Here is a 19,093-nt window from a genome sequence, read left to right on the forward strand (position 1 = left end):
TTTATCAATTTACTTGTAATTTTTTTTATTGTAATAAAGATTTATTAATTAATAATAAATTCTAGTATCTAAATTTATTAATAACAAAGATAATTTCATTGAAAATTACAGAAGAAATGAGTTTATAATTCAATTCTGTTAAATAGTTTTAAATAAATTCATATTAGTTTTCTGTTTGAAACATTTGAATTAAGTATTTTAAGTATATTAAGTGGTGGACACTAACAATTTTCAGCTTTGATTAAAATGATATAAGTAATTCACCACCGAACCTCCTTTGAAGTACCTTCTAAACAATTTTCCAGTAGCTTATTATTTTGATAACGACTAACGTTTTTCGATCCTCAGCTGGATATTCTTCAGGTTGAACATAAACGTTGTTTTAAAAAAATGTTTTGTTAATTGAAGGTGTTTGCAGGCTAAATTAGCTGTGTGTTGTCATTGTTACTGAAATATTTTGTATTAACATCATTTTATGCCATCTGTGAAAAGTAAATTTTGTGTAGATTGACAGTTTTTTTAATATTAAATGATTCTAGTAGAGAATACAAGGTACCCCTACAATGGGTTGATTATTTTAACACATTTAGCTAAGAACTGGAAAACTTTTTTTACATATATTGTATATGAAATTTTTGTTCTGTAGGAACAACAAGATATTTTTAGTATTTAAATGAACTTTTTGGTAGTATTTATACAGTAAAGTAGTAGTATTTTAATCTATAAGTAAAATTCTAAGTAAATAAATAATATAATGCTCTCAGAATACTAAAGAAAGAATTTGCTTTCAGATTTGCAGTCAGAATTCATGGTAGTTACGTTTGGAATTGATTGCATTCTTTTATCTTTTGGCCCATTTTTGCACATATCTACAGTTCCATAAATCAAGAATAATTAATTAGTAATCATTTTACTTTAAAAATTTCCTTTCTGATAAACTTCTGATTGACTTCATGTGAAATTTGAATACAGACATTAGTGTATATTCCAGAACTAATTACAAACTGGATCCAAATAAACGAATTTTGTTTATTTATAATGGAACTTTATATTATTGTAATGTTTTGCGTTATTTCCATGCTACAGGGTGGCCCACGTAAAAGGTTTGAAAGTTTGTGCCGAATACCCAGAAATTCACTTGTTCATGGAGAGTATCAAACTGCCCAATGTAACCTGACTCAGATTGCCCCCTCTTTTCAGTTACTGTGCTGTTGTCAAGGCCAGATTTAGATGAAAAGAGGCCCTAGGCTATTCCACTTATGAGGCCCTTTCACCTCCCATTTTTAAGTTTGTTTATTAGTCATATGCGTAGAATTTCTCCTTATTTTCGGTTCAGTGTTTTAGTGTTCACTGTTTTTAGAATAGTGTAATTTTAATTTTGCTAACAATTTGAATGTAAGCCCCTCTTGATCTTGAGGCCCTAGGCTGAAGCTTAGTTAGCCTATAGGAAAATCCGGCCCTGGCTGTTGTACACGGTAAAACAGTGGTCCCCAACCCTATGCCCGCGGGCACCATGGCGCCCACCAATCGTTTTACGTGTGCCCGCCACTGTGCGACCACGATAAAAATAAAAATATTTCGGTTTTTAATAAAATGCTATGTAAAAGTTTTTTCACTTTGAATGATTAACCATTCAAAAGTAGAAATGGCGTCCAACACAGATGAAAGCACAAAGCGAAATGCAACTGATCTCTTTTTCCCCTCCGCCAAATCTGCACCAATTCAATTTCCCATACGTGAAATGAAGTAAAACGGTCCGTTCTGAATACCGTAAAATCAAAGTAGGGAAACGTGTACGGCCCATAACTTCGAGTGACCTAGAAATTTCAGCAGTCGTTAACTAACTAGAAAAAAAAAAAAAAAAAGGTCGACAGCCATCTGTGTGTCAGAAGTAATCTCCGCCACGATATCTCTCGCACCATCTAGAAATATTCCTGGGTGACACCACGATATCCGCATCGGGTGTCACCCATGCTAATGTCACATTATATAAGATTTGTTTAGGAGCAACTTATTTAAATGGGGCCCCAATTTAAATTTTGTCTAGATGCCCGCTAGAGGCTTAATCCGGCGCTGTTAACTATGTCCAAATATAAATTCACCTTGAAAAAATACATGGTGCCCGTCGTCCAGCCGGTATTCTGGAATGTGCTCTTAGGTACAAAAAGGTTGGGGACCCCTGTGGTAAAACATCATGATAGAACAGCGGATGGAAAAAATTCAATAATGCAGGTAGTCATTCAGTTTTACATTGGTTCATTTGAGGAAATGCCTGATGAGTTCCATGAACAAGCAACTGACAACCCTATAATTCTTTGGCTTCCTGCCAAAAGAATTGTGGGGCCCTGGTATGTCGAGATTCTGACTGGATGGTGAAGGCCGTTATGGCACCAGTCTACCATTTTGGGAATCAGGAATCTAATCCATGTGGAGAACCCAGAACCCCAGGAATATTTTGTGGGCAGCCTCCCAGGCACATCAGATACCATCCCTAACCACCCGCCCCCCATTATGGGTTCGGCCAGGGTGTGGGGTGATGAAACGATGAGCCTGGAAGAAAAACCCCATTACTGCCCATGGTACAAAGATTCAAAAATAGAAACAAAAAATAACGAAATATAAAATTTTGATATTCTTAATTTAAAATTTTTATTAATACAGAAAATATTATTATTATACAATTTTATTACCAATGTTTTTCAGCATTTTATTGGTAGAAGGAAGACATTGAATTTTCAATAAATAAATGAAACAATATAGTTTTCAAAATACTGTTTCTTGAAGGCATACTGAAAAATTTAAAAAAAAATTAAATCAATATTTGTATTTAAAAAATGTAACATTTTATAAAATACAGTACAAATGAAAGATTTTTTTTTTGTTTTAATTACTAACCAACTTCTCGAATTTTTTAGTAATTTCTTTATTGTCCTTAAATTAATCGAACTTATATTTTCTTCTTCTTTCGAGAAAAGTGTGAATATATCTCCCAACACATCCTCCTAATAAAGCTCCTAACCAATAGACTATAAAATGTTCAAAGTGGGTATTACCAGAACATCCAAATGTTAATGCCGATGCTAAAATGGGATTGAAGAAGCCACCTGTAGTATTGAGAGCTGAAATAAAATATTTTATAATTAGCGTTTTCCTTACTGTACATTTCACGAAAATATCCATCAAAGAATTATAAATAATAATAATAATAGGCTAATCAAATGAATGTATAGGCCTAATTGCATCTCAGTTTCTAAGTTACCAGACTATTGTTTTGTTACTTCCTACGTCATTTAATGATTAAATGAAATATTTTAATAATTGATTTAATTATTTCATTGCAATTTCTTGTACTAAGCTCGGGGAGTAACATAACTCTCTTCGCCCCATAATTCAGTCAGGCCCACAATTTGCGTAAACTGAAATTTTGGAAAAATCGAAAGAAATACAGTACAGTACAGCAAGCTTTACTATTACTAATTGAATTTTGATCGTAATTATAAATGTAAATTTTTTTAAATATTATATAATCACATTGCACTAAATTTATACATTAAGAAAATACCGACAGTATAAAAAATGTAATGTAACTATTCCTATTATTTTACGTCTCTGCGTTTGTAGCGACGGGTATGAACATGCATGTATGACGTGTACATACATGAGCAATTTACAAGTTCCAACTTGATGTGTACGTGCTCTTTGTAATTTGATCTCCTTCTATAATATTCGTTGTGAGAGCATGTTTGAACATGCATGTGGATGCGTTTGAACAAGTCGTGTTGTCACTAGTATAAAAGAGGCGCACCACTTCAGTTACGTTTCGAATGCGAAGCGTACGTCTGTGCTTTTATTTTAGTGTGCAGAACAGGCTGTTTGCTAAACTATGCGATGAAATGGGCGAAAGTAAAAAAACTCTTCCATACAGAAGTTAGATGGTTATCGCGAGGGAAAATGTTAAATACGTTTTGGCTTGCTCGTCGACATGAATATGGAAATTTAGTCACAGAAGCATTGAAAATATCTCTTTCGCCACGTCTTACCTCTGTGAAAAGGGTTTTTCATCTATGGTTGAGCTAAAAACTAAATACAGGAATCGTCTTTTTATCAGTCGAAAACAATTTGCTTTTGTGTGTTTCTAACGTAGATTCACGTGTGGAGAAAATTTTAAATGAAAAACAAATGCAACCATCACATTAATTTCTTTTCTTTACATGTGTAAAATTACATTGTAAGTAAAATGTTTAGTTTATAATAAATAATTTTTTCTCATAAAATGATTTCATTATTGTTTCGCGACCCCTTTATTATCACCGCGACCCCCAGGTTGAGAAACGCTGATCTACAGGAAATCAAATATGGCTTACATAATAATAAGTCTAATTTTTTGCTAGTCATTGGCCGAGTGGCTAAAACCACTGGTTGCAAGTTCTAGCACTGAGCAACGAGTTGACCAAGTAGGGTTTCCCAGGTTTTTATGAAGTGTCTAAAAGTTTAATTTTGAAAATGACCCAGATGGAGGTAAAATCAATTCATCAATGCTCGTCATTTGCTAGAAAAAAGAAGAGAGAGCCAGTTTGGCTTTCTCTTCTCTTTTTCTACTCTGAAGAAATTGTGGGTGCCGGGAGGCGGCCGATTTCTCGTTCCTCCTTTTTGTCGGCTAACAGGTCCGTGAGACCTGCCCACGTCAAGATGGCGGTTCGGAGGAGTTACGCGTTACGCGAGTGGATGCGAGTGGAGGAAGTGAATGGGTTCGACGGTAGAGCGGCGGATGACGACATTCGAATAAAGGACATTACAACGGATAAAACAATAACATAGATTTATTAAAGCTACCAAATTCCACGCACGACGACACCATCCCAGCGATGAAACGGAACCAAAAAGGGAACAGGAGGAAGCAGAAGAGAAGGAGAGACGGAAATTACAAATCCGGAAAAGGGGAGCGGGGGGGGGGCAAGCCGCCACCTGGTTATGACTAGCCTTCATTCCCTGCGCTCAGGGGATGACGGTAGACTAGTCGTCGGTGAAACGAACCGAGGGATGCGACTACGATTTCGACTGGGCCGCGGCATCACCCATGGCTGTTCGGGGACCGGGCCGCGGCTACGTAGCGCGTATGGGGGCGTACTCTCTGGTTCCTCAGTTTCCGATTGTTCGCGTTCTGAGTCCTCGTGCTCGGTGTCCTCTTCACTTTCCCTTTCTACTATTTCTCCCGAAGGGGGTTGAGTAGGGATAGAGGTTAAGATAAATTCGTCCCACGGGTCGAGATACGGGGATGGATCAAGCTCAGTGGGTGCGGTCAAGGTTGTGAGCTGATCATTATTTTGCGTTTGCCGCAGGTGGACTTCCTCGCGGGCGGTTGTTGGTTTGATTCGATCCGCGTGGACATGCATCTTACGTTTGGTTTCTAAATGTTCAATTTTAAAGTTTACCGGACCGAGAGCTTCGATAATTCGATAGGGTCCAGACCATCGCGGTGCTAATTTCTGCTTTAACCCTCTTGGCGTAACGACTTCCTTTAATAGAACCCTGTCTCCCACCTTATAACAGGGAGGTTTATTTTGTCGCCGGTGTCGTTCTTGTCGAGCTTCGGCGGCCTGTTCGGCCACCTGTTGAGCTGTTTGATGTGCTAATTTCATCCGTTGTTGTAATTCTGAGGCAAAATTGTCATCTATATCATAACGCACTTCCACCGGCTTAGTAACTATATCAAACGGATAGGTAGGGTCTCTACCATACAAAAGGAAGAATGGGCTCTCATTCATAGAAGCGTGAACCGAGGTGTTGTACGCGAAGAGAGCGTAAGGTATCCACTCATCCCAATCGTGTTGATCTCTGGCTACATAATGTGCTAAAATATCAATTAATGTTTTGTTAAATCTTTCCACAACGCCATTACTGGCGGGATGATAGGCGGTGGTGAGGAGCCTGTTTATGTTCAGAAGCTTGCATACTTCGGTAAACATTTTCGAAATCAGATTCGGAGCTCGGTCCGTCAGTAAGTGCGTCGGCGTCGAGTGACGTAATATAATATTGGTAACGAAGGCTTTCGCGATCGTCTTACTACTAACATCCGGTAGTGGAATAGCCTCAGCATACCGGGTAAAGTGATCGACGAAGACTAAGATATATTTATTCCCCGTAGTGGTGCGCGGGAGTGGTCCAACAATATCCATAGCGGTACGTTCAAAGACGTGTGAAAGGGGAGCAAATAATTGTAATTCGGCTTGGGCTCTGCGTCCGCGCCGACGATGTTTCGCGCAGCTTAGACAGCTTTGACAATAATTTCGTATCTCCTTGGTCATTTCTGGCCAATAAAACGACTTAGCTATTTTAGAACGCATCTTAAGTTCTCCCAGATGTCCAGCGATGGGATTATCATGGAAGGTATATAGGAGATAATCCTTAAGAGCGGCTGGGACAACAATTTGTTCCCACCAGTCGGACTGTCCTTTATTGGTGCCTTTGTGGCATAGGGCGCCTTCTTCATTGAGATAGAATTCATCTAAGGTAAGGCCGTTCCAATTTCCTGAGATTGCTCCGCTTTGCAATTGTTGGATAAGGGGTTTCCACCGCGTATCTCCTTGTTGCGCCTTCGCGATTTGCGTCAGGGAAAATATAGGTTCTACCTCCTGGATTTGCCGAATAGGGATACGGCTAAGAGCATCTGCATTTTTATGCGACTCTCCAGCTTTGTGAACCACGTCAAAATCGAATTCTTGGAGGAAGATAATCCATCGTGATAGCCGCGAATTGGTAGTTGAGTCCTTACAGTCTAATAACCAACGCAGAGGTCGATGATCTGTGAGTATCGTAAATTTTCGTCCATATAAGTAAGGTTTGAAATATCTCACAGCCCAAACCGTAGCTAAACACTCCTTCTCAGTCGTGCTGTAATTAAGTTCGGGTTTTCTCAGTAATCGACTTGCATAAGCAATCGGTTTCTCGGTGCCATTTTCCTCTTGGGATAATATGGCTCCTAAGGCAACATTTGAAGCATCTGTAGCAAGGATAAAAGGCTTCGAAAAGTCCGGTGATTTTAATAATGGAGTGGAGGTTAGAATTTGCTTTAGCGTCTCGAAACTTTCTTGTTGAGCCGGGCCCCATTCGAAAGAGGCATCTTTCTTCAATAAATCCGTTAAGGGTTTTGCAATTTTTGCATACTTGTCCACATGTCGACGATAATAACCAGTTAATCCTAAAAAGGATCGAATTTCTCGCTCATTTTCGGGCCTAGGGAAGTCTAAGACGCACTTTACCTTATCGCTATCTGGTTTTATACCCTGTTCAGAAATTTCATGGCCTAAAAATTTTATTTGCCTCTGCAGGAAATGACATTTTTTTGGTTTTAGCTTAATTCCGGCTTCGCCTAATCGTTGGAATATTTGTTCCAAGCGTTTGAGGTGAGTAGGGAAGTCGGGACTGAAAGTCAAGATGTCGTCCATGTAGACGAGGCATGTCTTTCCCTTCAGACCATGCAGGACGAAGTCCATGGTTCTTTCAAAGGCTGCAGGTGAGTTACGGAGCCCCATGGGGCACCTGTTCCATTGATAGTGCCCATCAGGTGTGGAGAAGGCTGTTTTCTCCTTATCACATACACTCAATTGCCAAAATCCTGAGACTGTGTCCATGGTGGAGAAATATTTTGCTTGGCCCATCAAGCTAAGGGATTCCTGCACTAAGGGCAGTGGATATGGATCTACTTTAGTGATTTTGTTTAACTTGCGGTAATCTATTACTAATCTCAAACCGCCTAGTTTTTTCTTAACGAGAAGCGCTGCTGAACTCCAGGGTGATGTAGAATGTTCGATGATGTTATTCGCTAAAAGTCCATCGATTATTTCATTTAATTGCTGCCGTTGCGCATATGGAATTCGATAAGGGGGGGAGTACACGGGCGCCGCATCGCCGGTATCAATTTTATGTTGCACAATATCACAATACCCCAAATCGTAATCATTAACGGCAAAAACGTGTCGATATTTATATAATAAGGCTAAAAGCTCTTGGTGTTCATCTTCCGGGATATCGGTCCAATCAAATAATTGGTTAAATTCGGCCTCTGATAATTGTGCCGTTTCTCCTTCTCGGATAGTCCCGACCGGGTCTATTTCCTGGACCGCCTCGAAATACGTGCCTACTTTTTCTCCTTTCTTTAACGTTATCGTTTGGTGGGTCGAATTGCGGAGACGGATGGGTACTTGTCCCTTTTTGTTGGGCGTGACCAATACATCGGCTCCGAATATTCCTTCCTGGGCAAGGGGAAGTGTCTCAATTACTCCCATTTTATTACTTGTGCGACGTCCTCGGATGGTCGCGCTTACGATATTATCCGTCATGGGGGGGAGTCGGCACGGTTCTATTAAGACTACCTCCTTTCCTTCTTCTCCGTTTACCTGTCCTTGTGATCCCTTTTTAGATCTTATAGCCGCAGTTACCTGGGCCTTTTCCCTCGATTTATTCCGACTTCCCTGGACCTGTCGGTTACGCGTTGTCGTTTCGTCGGGTAGTTCCGTCCCCGACTCGTCTCCGGACATCGTGGAGTTTAATAACGTTACTACCGTAACAGGAGGTATAATCAATTCTCCTTTCTTTAAGTTGATAAGAAAGCCCTTATCAGCGATCATATCCCTTCCAATAATGCCGTCGCAAGGATATGTAACGTCTATATCCACTAGACAACACGCAAAGGGGAACTGCAGGTCGCCGATTTCGAAGGTAGGGTTCGCAATACCGTAAGTTTGAATGATATGACCGGTAGCGCTTCGTAAATCGGTCTCTTTATGGTGATCGATGTGTATCCTTTCCTTCATTGTTTTGGCAAAAGCTTTAGACAAGAGGGATACCTTAGCTCCAGTGTCTATCTGCACAATGGCCGGGCTTCCTCCTATATAACATTCAAAGGTAGCTTCGCTTCGAATATCGGGATAAGTAATAGCAGTGACCGCTTGAGCCTGTGGTTTCCCGGTGTGCGGTTTTCGCTTTTTGTCCTTTTCGGGAGTGTATTCGGCACGAGAGGGTCGTCGCCGGTTATTATACGGGGATCGCTGGCCCTGGACGCTTCGTACTTTTCCTCTCCACCTGTTGGGTTTCTCCTCTCTAGCACGACCCCGATAGCTCTCGCGCCTTCTTGGGGCCTCCGCATGCTCGACGTCGCTTTGCGTACGCATAGGAGCATCGCTAGGATTGTTCTCTCGGCGATCGGAGGGATTCCGGTTCCGATAGGGTTGATTATTCGGTCGATTGGACATACGACTAGTGTTACCGGCGCGGTAGCCTCCTCGTTGGGAAGGCGGATTATTCCGATTACCTCGATTATCTCCCCAATTATTTCGCCTCTCTGGAGGGATTCTAACATTACCGGTCGCGGAGGTTCGGGTTAACCCTTCCACTCTGGCTTGCAGTTCTTGCATAGCCGACGTCAATTGAGCTATCGGATCCTGTGAGGGGGGGTCGGTCACTCGCTCGCCGTCCCGGACTGTTCGTAATATTCCCCGCGGATGGGAGGTGAGCTGTTCGATCGTCTCCTCACTGATCGCGGCTTTGAGCGCCTCATCGAAGGTCTCAGCCTCGCGACTCATTACTCGTCTACGGATCCTTATATCTATTCCGTTAAGAAATTGCGCCTTTAACCGTTCATCTAACTCCTTTCTTTGAATGCGCTGAATAATAGCGGCTTCTGCGGCGTCGGCTCCGGGCTCCGGCGTGATCTCGATTTCCATCGCGAGCGCTTGAAGTCGGGCGGCGTACGTTTGTACGTCCTCGTCCCGTTTTTGGACGCAGGTATAAAATTTACTAAGCCTAAACGAATAAGGTTCCCTTTCGAACCGCGCGATCATTAAGCGCTTGAACTCGTCAAATTCGTCGACCTCTTTAATTCTTCTATCCTTCCGTACGAATTCCCGAGCTATCCCGGTGAGTTTGAGCTTGGCTACGGCCAGCATTTGGGCCTTTGACCATGCCGCGACTTTCGTTACGTCCGCTAACGAGTCAAAAAAATCCGTAACTCGGAGACCTCCCGTTTCTCCGGAAAATACGGGCAGGAGTGGAATGATTCCGCCCAACCCTCCTAGGGTGAGGGGGTTTGGATTCGGATTCGCTTGAGCTGGCCCTACCGCGGGTTGTGGATTGCCCTCCATTTTTTTTTGCGATAGGTTTAATTAGCTTAGGAAGACAGACTAGGAACAGTATCGGAAGTAGTTCTATGACTTAGGTCCCTACTTCGACTGGAATGGTCCCTTTTATTCGAATATGATCCTTTCCGCTCTATCGATATTTCGAAGGAGTCGAACCCCACTCCTGAAAAACCAATTTGTGGGTGCCGGGAGGCGGCCGATTTCTCGTTCCTCCTTTTTGTCGGCTAACAGGTCCGTGAGACCTGCCCACGTCAAGATGGCGGTTCGGAGGAGTTACGCGTTACGCGAGTGGATGCGAGTGGAGGAAGTGAATGGATTCGACGGTAGAGCGGCGGATGACGACATTCGAATAAAGGACATTACAACGGATAAAACAATAACATAGATTTATTAAAGCTAACTTGACAATTACAGATACGGCGAGCGTCGGTCGCCTGAGTTCGTATTCGCGGAGGGAGAGTTTACAAAACTTCGGGTCATACCTCGGGATCCGGGTCGATCTTCACAGCCGATACGATTTCGTGGATTTCCGGCGGTTCCCCTCGACTTTTTGGCCGCACGCGCACAGGCTAAGAGATAAACGTAACCGACCCCCCTTTTCTCCGTCGTCGCCCTTTTATTCTCTCGGTCACGAGTTCCAGGTTCGCCAACCCGCGTTTTTCGACTCTTGTTCCTCCTGATTCATTTTTTCTATCTTTTGACTCATATCCCTTTTCCTTCTACTCGCGCGGAAAGGGATGTATCATTACCGGCTAAATTCCGGTGGGTTCGAATTTTCACAAAATTGCTGTCGATTATTCCAAGCCATGTTGATCAAATGCTTGGAGAGTGACTACAATAACCATGTTTCAGAAAATGGCGATGAAGATGATTTCTAATCTTTGAAAACGTCTTCCAGCTAATATACGATACAAAAATGGCTGACCGAAAACAATATCTTGCTTTTTTGTTATTGTGTTTTCATTGTGACAAAACATATTGCCTTGACCATTTTACTGGTGAAAATCACCCAAATTTCATTTCTAAATCAAAACTATGGTTAAAAGAACAATCGTGAGACAAAATTATATAAACTGTGGTCCAGTCGCCCAAATGTTCATTCCTTGCTGATGGTCGCTTGGGGCGCGGCACTTGGCTGATCGAGAGCCCAAGTACTCATTAGCACTTGGTTCCCCAATCAGCAAAGGATGAGCGCCACACATTGCTCAAAGTCGGATTGCATGGGTATAAAGCTAAAAGGAAACCGCTGCTGTCGATAGTTCAGAGAAATGAATTTTAGTCTGTACTACAGATTACCGCCAAGGGTCTCCTCTAACAGTGGGAAAAAGTACTTTTTTAGTGACCGGTCGACGTTCCCAATTGCGGCTAATTCCACTTCTGTCTGTGTTAGAAGATACTCGGGAGAAGAGTTCAAGCCACAGTGTACAATACAGCCCATACAATAAGCACCCAACGCCAATAATAGTGCGGTCGTGTATGGCTGCAAACGGCGTTGGGAGGCTGCAGATCGTTCAAGAGATGATAAATGACCCGAAATACCGCGAAGTACTAAACAAGAATGCAATTGTGTTCAAGATTTGTTTCTCGTTGGGGACTTCATGGATTACAATGCTCCCTGCCATCGATCAAAATTTGTGAGGAAGTGGTTCCAGGAGGACAACTGGATTGGCCAACCCAGTCTCCGGATTTAAATCCTATTGAGAATTCGTGGCAAAAAGTGCCCACCAAAATGTTCGGAATACATCCCACCAACAAGAGGAACACGGTTTGGAACATTAATTAGCACTTACTATAACGTGATTTCGGTTGAACTACTCAAAGAATCATCATGATATAAGATTAAAGTAGCTACACTTACCCCACAGAACTAATGCTACGGTTGTTGTTGAATTGGCTACAGCTGACGTTAGTGGAGTCCAGTGAACAGATTCTAGGGCAACTACTCGACTAATGGCTGTGATATATCCTTCGATCCAAGCACCCCAAAGTAATGGTACCTAATGATAAAAATATTTATTAGATACGGTTCTTTAAAATTGTAAATCACTTTATTATTGTAGAGATATCCCTACATATCTCATAATAATATACAGTAAAACCTGAGTAAACCGGAATCGCGCGGTAACGAATATTTTTTCCGGTTTGGCAGGTTTCGCGTTTTGAACAGTTTTTAAATATAAAAAATCGGTCCATTTAGACAGGTTTCCTCTTCGTCTAGGTTCCGTTTTGGACAGGTTTTACTGTACAAAATTTTCTTAAATTTTTACGTTAATTAAGCTTATAAAATTCTATAAAATTTTAAGTGTCGTCTGCATTTTAGTACAGTACTGCATTTCTTTCGATTTTTCCAAAATTTCAGTTTATGCAAATTGTATTCGATTTCAAGTTCAAGATCTGTTGTATTGTATTTACGCATTTCTCTGGTAATAATCTATGTAATATATGATAAGTAAAATTTTAAATTAAAAACATCACTTGTAATGCAATTCGGAAAACAGTTTAAAAATTAAAAAAATTAATTATAATTTGCGTAAACTATTTTCAGAAACAACAAAGTTCTGGCTTGAGGCAGGCATATAGAACATAGACGATGGTGGAAGAACGTAGATAAGAAAGGTCCAGAGTTAACTGACAACTTTCCGTATTATTTTATGTACTGTACATAACTATGAATGTACATAAAAATATTTAGTAATTATTTTAATTACCTGTAGACCCGCCTGACACTTTGCAGTGTGAAGTACTTCATGTTCTGGTACCATATGAAAAGACCAAACATATTTTATGTATCTGAAAAAGAAATAATTTAAAATAGTTAACTAATATTAAATTTTATGAAATGAAATTAATTACCATTTCTAAGAATAAAGGATATTTATAACAAAAAATACTTTTTAAGTTCTATACAGCGAGTTACAATTACTTCAATTATGTATAGGCCCAACTCGCTAGAATAGATGTGAAAGATGGAAACATTTCGAACCTATAATAAATAGGGTTCGGGATCGATTTCAAATCCGTATCTTCCATAGCGATGGGCTGGCATCTTATCTCGCAACACCTGACCCACTAAAAGCGGAATAAAGCCAATTATTATCATAATTTACAAATGAGATTGCAATAGAACGTTCTTATCCTATTCTCATGGCGTCCTCCTTATAGGTGGGTTGTAGAAGACGAACCGAGAAACTCCATATCTTGAATTTTAATTTTGCGAATTTCACTTATAATTTGTCTTAGCATCATTCCATTTCACTCTTATCATTTTGAATTTTTTTTTATAAAGTTTATTACTTAGCCGAACTTTCTCGAATAACATCTCTAGCGAAAGCTGTCTTTCTTATTATATGATTAGGTCTTTTAAAATTCCTATTCTAGAAGAAACTTCCGCATTTTGTGATCTTTTCGGTCCCTCTACGAATGATCCTCTCGTGTGGCACTACAGAAAAATGGAAATAGAATTCTTAATGGTACAGTACGTCAGGCAGTCGGTAAGGTATACAGAGAATTGATAGCTCGTATTAAATATTCAAGCTTATTCGTATTTTTTATGGAATTTTTATTGAAGACCGATCGTCAGATTGAACGAAGACCGATTGTTTTCCTAATTCCTAGCTCACCAGTAGCCGATTGTATAAAACCACTAAACGCTAGCAGCCAGCTGCTAGCCTGTTGGTCAGATGCGAACCCGCGACCAGTTGGTTGTGAGTTCGCGCATGAACAACGGCCGGTCGTGTGGCATTTTCGGGTTTTCTTTACTGTCTCACAACTAAATAAGTGACAGTTTCCCATAGAAAGTCTTCCTGGGAGGTATCCCCTGGTAGATCAACGTGTTACGTTGTCATATTCTATTAATTAATTTAAACCAAATTAAACCAAAAATTCTATAAAAAATTTATGAAATTTACATTACCTGATTGCATTTTTTAATTTTTAATATTTTCATCAATTACACGTAAAGTATAAATAAATTGGCCTACAAACATTGGCCGTTGTTCTGAAGTTTGACTATATATATATATTTTAATGAAAAAGAAAATCCAGCAACGAGTTGCTTAACTTTCTCAACATTTAAAACTGCGTGTGTGGCGACATCTGTTATGATATTTTATTACTTTTATATTTTTAATTATTATAAAATGGCAAAAACGTTAATTTTGAGGGTTTTATAAAAAAATTTTAAATTCTAATAACGAGTAAAATCGTCATCAAGTCCGATCCTACTCGAGATACGACACACGACTCCCCTTTATCTCACCACCCCTCGACCTTTAACCACCAAAATTTAATAGCATAAATTCCTCTAATACACAAACCTCCCTGAAAAATTTCAGAAATTTTCGACAAGAAGCACAGGAGTTATTAAGCTTGAAAGTAGGTGAACAAAACCGCGTTCCCCACACACACTAACATCCATACATATAGAAAAAACCGCGAATTTTTTTTCATTTCAAAACATTTCAATGTCCTCTGAGTCTAAAACTAAAAATCTGGAGGGGGTCATTTTTTGACTGATTGTCATACTTTTCCTCTGTTATATATATATAACAGAGCCGGAAAAGTAATAAATGGTATTTTAATAATGGCGTTACTTAGTCTGCTCCATGTAAAATATGGAATAGCTTTTATGCAATATACAACGTAAAGTGTAAATCAAGATACAAGGAAGAGAAAACTTAGTAAATATAATTATTTATGTCGTGGTGATCGTAATAAAACTACCCCTTTTCAACGTCGTCCAGAAAGATATTCAGTAGTCCAAATTAAACCAAACATTTCGAGACATGCGGAAGACATTTCTTAAAAAATCATACCAAACTCGCCACTTGGGCATTTTTGGCTCTGCAAGCAACAAAAATTTTATTTGTACAAGATACTCGTGTTGTAAAGAGACCTTACCGATGCATAGAGAGATATTAAATCTTTTAAGATTAAAATTTTAATTTATAATGAGTTTAAATTTTAAAATTTTAGCAATACAGTATTTTATATATCTTTAATTAAACTGTAAAATTAAGTTTTTTTTAAATTATAACATGTACAAAACCTTAAAAAATAATTATTTATACTAAATCCAAAGTGAATTAGGTCAAGATATTTTTGTAATTTATTTTAATGAGATTAATTTGCATATTTTAAATTTCGAAACTAAACTGATATATGATATTATTTTTTTATTTAAAAAGTATAAAAACAGGACTGTACTAGAATATTTTTGAAATAAGTAAATATTTTAATATTGTCCACGGATCTTAATATATAATTCTATGAATTAATATTTTAGGGCCGAGTTTACTTGAAAGTTATAATATTTTATAGGTTAAGAGTTAAAATAGAAAGTGTTTTTTAAACATTTTTGAACCAAGTACCTACTGTTAAACGACTTTTGGCTTTTTGCCCTTGCCAATTGAGTCATAAGTTATTGCTTTATTATCGCATATCGTATTCACAAACCCTCATATATTTTGACGTTTTCCGCTCTCAATAAGAGGCCATTTTTTATATCAGTCGTGGATTTCTTCCAGCCCTGTAATGAGGGAAATCACGCGGTGAGAGACGAGGGCAACACTAAAAAATACCTGTAGTTGCTTGCTCGGATTTGACGTGAGGTCAACCTACCGCGGTGGAGTAGGTTGATTTTAATAAATATATCTTTATTTCATTTTGGTCTTGATGGTTCGTATATATAATATAATTACCCGGCAGTAGCAATGGCTCCTAATACTTGTCCGGTTATCTTTTTAAAAATATCTCCTTTAGTTGATTGTGCTGGAAAAATGAAATCTTCGATTGGACCGCAAGGACACGCTTCTGCATCATCGAATACTTGACTCCACCACATGCAAAGCATGAACAATGCCAGACCTAAACCGATCATTCCATGTATTTCGTATACGACTCCTATTAAATAACAATATTATTAATATATTTATTACTTTTTTATATTATTATATTAATACATAATAAACTTACCTAATTCTGCACAATCGCTGCATAATTCTAAAGTTGAAATAATTTCTGAAAACAGTAATTTCCACGAACAAGGCACGAAACGAAATGTAAGCAAGCGTAAACTCTTGAATAAAAGTGTATTACATAAGAGTACAGCGTAGGGAATTGCCACCTCCGGTAAAGGCAAATGCATTTTTTCTACATAAATAAAATAATTAATATAAATCGTCTAGAATTGCAAATATTATTTAAAACAAAATTATATTTGTAACTGTTCCGAATTGGAGGGGCCGAGATTTGATTATATAAATATAACTGTCGTGTTTTGACAGCCAAGTAGTGACGTCACAACCGTGATGTCATCATTGTGTGTCGAAATATTTTTAACACAATATGGATTTCTCTCATTAAACGAAGAAATTTGTTTGTTGGCCAAAACATTTTTTTTTTTGGCAATTTTCCTATATTTTGCGATTTATAATCGGGTAAAGTTTGTAAAATATATTTCAGAATAAATAAATAATTCTATTTAAATTAATTACATTTATGTATAATTAAATATAAATATTTTAAAAGTAAATATTATTATTTATTTAATTGGATTTATGCAGGGAGTCTCGACACAGAGATGCTCGTCGAAAAGATATTGAGGACGTTGCTAAACTTGGAAAATAAAAAAGTTTTCTAGCGCTTTGATTTTGTGCCAAGGGCACTCAGTCCAGATTTTAACATAAGATAAATCGATTTTATAAAATTATTTCGATAGTATTTTATATAATACGACCTCAATTATTGTTAAATGAGGTAATAAAAACGATTAATAAGGAAGTGGTAAAGGTTGCAAACGTTCAAATGTTAGTCGATTTATTAATCTTGTTGAAGTAACAATAGAAAAAAATATATTGTTTTTAAAATTTAAACCCGTTTGTACTCGAACCTGATTAATATAAACATTGCAGAGGTTTGTTTTATGAATTTTGGAGTTAAAAATATCCGGGATTTGTGATCTTCGGACCGAGACTACAAATCCAATTCATTGTATCTAACGTTTTATAAAAATATCAATCTCCATTTATAAATTTAATTAATAAATAATCTTATTTTTCTTTCATAGAATAATTAATATTTAATATTGTATTGTATAATATTGTAATTAATATTATATATATGAAATGAATCTGTTAGAAACTTACCTAGACCTGAAGAGTGTAGCTATTCTCCCTGTTTAACGTGTTGCTTCAACGAGTTGGTTATTTCCGGAATTAAAAAAAGAAATTTCGAATTATTTTTAGAGTCATCCAGGACCTAGAATGAAAAGTTTAAGCCCACTAGCAGCTGGTATAGTCTATTTATCTAGTTAAACTTTGAATCTTTTATCTAAATATAAATCATGATCCTTAACACTCGTTGTTATCTCGTTAAAATTTTATTTATCAATTCAAAGTTTATAATATAATATAAAGTACACTTATTGGATATATTCTAAAAAATTAAACGTCAATGAAATTATTATCTTTGGCTTAATCGTCATTCTATCAACCTACTAAAGACAATTAAGAGTACAAAATAATTATCATATTTGTTTCTTATCAACTTGCAACATTATATCAATATTTGGTGTATTCATGTTTAAAAGTATGCTTTAAAATTATTTAAACTATTTCCTATTATAAAAGTGGAAAGTAATGTAAAAAATTCCTTAATAATTCCTTAAAGAAATTAATATATTTAAAGTCGAATTTGCAAATAAGCTAAACAAGCTTCAGCTTAGAGCCTCGCGTTATGAGGGCCTTACATTTTCACGTGTATCATTATTTATGGAGGGGAAGAGCCTCTCACATATTACAGCTTAAGGACACAACAACTCTAAGTCAAGCCTTGATGTTATTATTATTATTATTTAATAAAGATTCCGTTTAGTCCTAAATAGGGTCCAATTTCCTACCTGGGAGGTCTAATCTATTCTTTATTCATATTCTTTATTTAATATCAGAGGACATCATTAAGGAGAAGATCGAGGTAACACTGAACTTCGTGTTCCATTAAAACTATATTATTATTATTATTTATGAAATTAAGAGTTTAAATGTTATTATCTTCTGTTATAAAATTTTCTTACACAGTTTATATCAGTGGTTTTTATGTTCTAAAAAGGGACATAGCACTCGGCCCTGAACAACATTCTTACTTCAGCGCGCAAAAACAGATTTATATTGAGCTTCCATGGATATTCAAATTTTTAAAAGAAGCATATTAAATGATCTTGACTTGTAAGTTAACATTTGTACGACTTGGTCTTGTATAAGTTTTAACGTTGCAGGCAATATTTTTGAAATTAGGGATTCTCTATACAATGTTTAGATATAATATTTGGGTTTCTGTCATTGCAAAGGTAACGAGTGAAGTTCAAAATGCAAATTACGTCTTGTCTGCGTTGTAAATTGCGAATTTACGATAAAGTTTGTCCAATCATAGTTTCAGCAAGTCCGTCTCTTTTATAATTTAGCGGAACACCGGTTAAGAACCACTGGTTTATATATAAACAGTAGTCATATGGGAAACTAGCCTGTGTATAGGTGTTAAACACGTGAAGAAAACCCGTAAACCATCTTGTGCCCAACTGTTGATGAGGTGCGAACCCACAACCAACTACCAGTGTTCAGTGGTTTTATCCATTTAGCCACTGGTGGGCGGGTCGGCAGAAAAAAAGACTGTTTTATTCCGAGATAGTTTCTTAAATCTCTGAACTTTGGGAGTTTTTCCTTTTATTTCGGATTTTCACTCTGTACAAAGCATCCCTCACTCATGCTGCCCTATTACTGTGGGCCTACTCGTAATGGGTATAATTTTGGACAGCTGTCAGGAGTTGACGGTTAGTATCAATAAGCTTGCTGACATAATTATGATTGGATTATTCTATGAAATTTGGTAAATAAATATTAAATCGTACTTACTTAACCTTATAATAATTTGTGCTGAATGAAGGCAACTCCAATCACGTGTAC

General features: G+C 37.8%; 1 protein-coding gene across 1 annotated transcript; it reads right to left on the reverse strand.

Moving 5' to 3' along the window:
• Positions 1 to 2,639: 2,639 nt before the first annotated feature.
• On the reverse strand, positions 2,640 to 17,440 carry AQP (aquaporin). Its single transcript, XM_067269451.1, has 7 exons — positions 17,282 to 17,440; positions 16,110 to 16,286; positions 15,836 to 16,037; positions 12,845 to 12,926; positions 11,995 to 12,133; positions 2,896 to 3,119; positions 2,640 to 2,789 (listed from the first exon to the last, which is right to left on the reverse strand). The coding sequence occupies exons 2-6, from the start codon at positions 16,279 to 16,281 to the stop codon at positions 2,938 to 2,940; spliced, it is 777 nt and encodes a 258-aa protein (XP_067125552.1). The 5' UTR covers positions 16,282 to 16,286; positions 17,282 to 17,440; the 3' UTR covers positions 2,640 to 2,789; positions 2,896 to 2,937.
• Positions 17,441 to 19,093: the final 1,653 nt, after the last annotated feature.

This window comes from Centruroides vittatus, unplaced genomic scaffold (assembly GCF_030686945.1).
Source record: "Centruroides vittatus isolate TY-2023 unplaced genomic scaffold, ASM3068694v2 contig_350, whole genome shotgun sequence".
NCBI lineage: Eukaryota > Metazoa > Arthropoda > Arachnida > Scorpiones > Buthidae > Centruroides > Centruroides vittatus.

What these genes read in the sequence shown, in the direction of transcription:
- AQP (XM_067269451.1), bottom strand. Translation starts at nt 16,281, where the DNA reads ATGCATTTGCCTTTACCGGAGGTGGCAATTCCCTACGCTGTACTCTTA. An exon ending in CAGCGATTGTGCAGAATTAG is followed by an intron (nt 16,038 to 16,109) that starts GTAAGTTTATTA and finishes GTTATTTAATAG; the next exon opens with GAGTCGTATACGAAATACAT. An exon ending in GGAGCCATTGCTACTGCCGG is followed by an intron (nt 12,927 to 15,835) that starts GTAATTATATTA and finishes TTTCTTTTTCAG; the next exon opens with ATACATAAAATATGTTTGGT.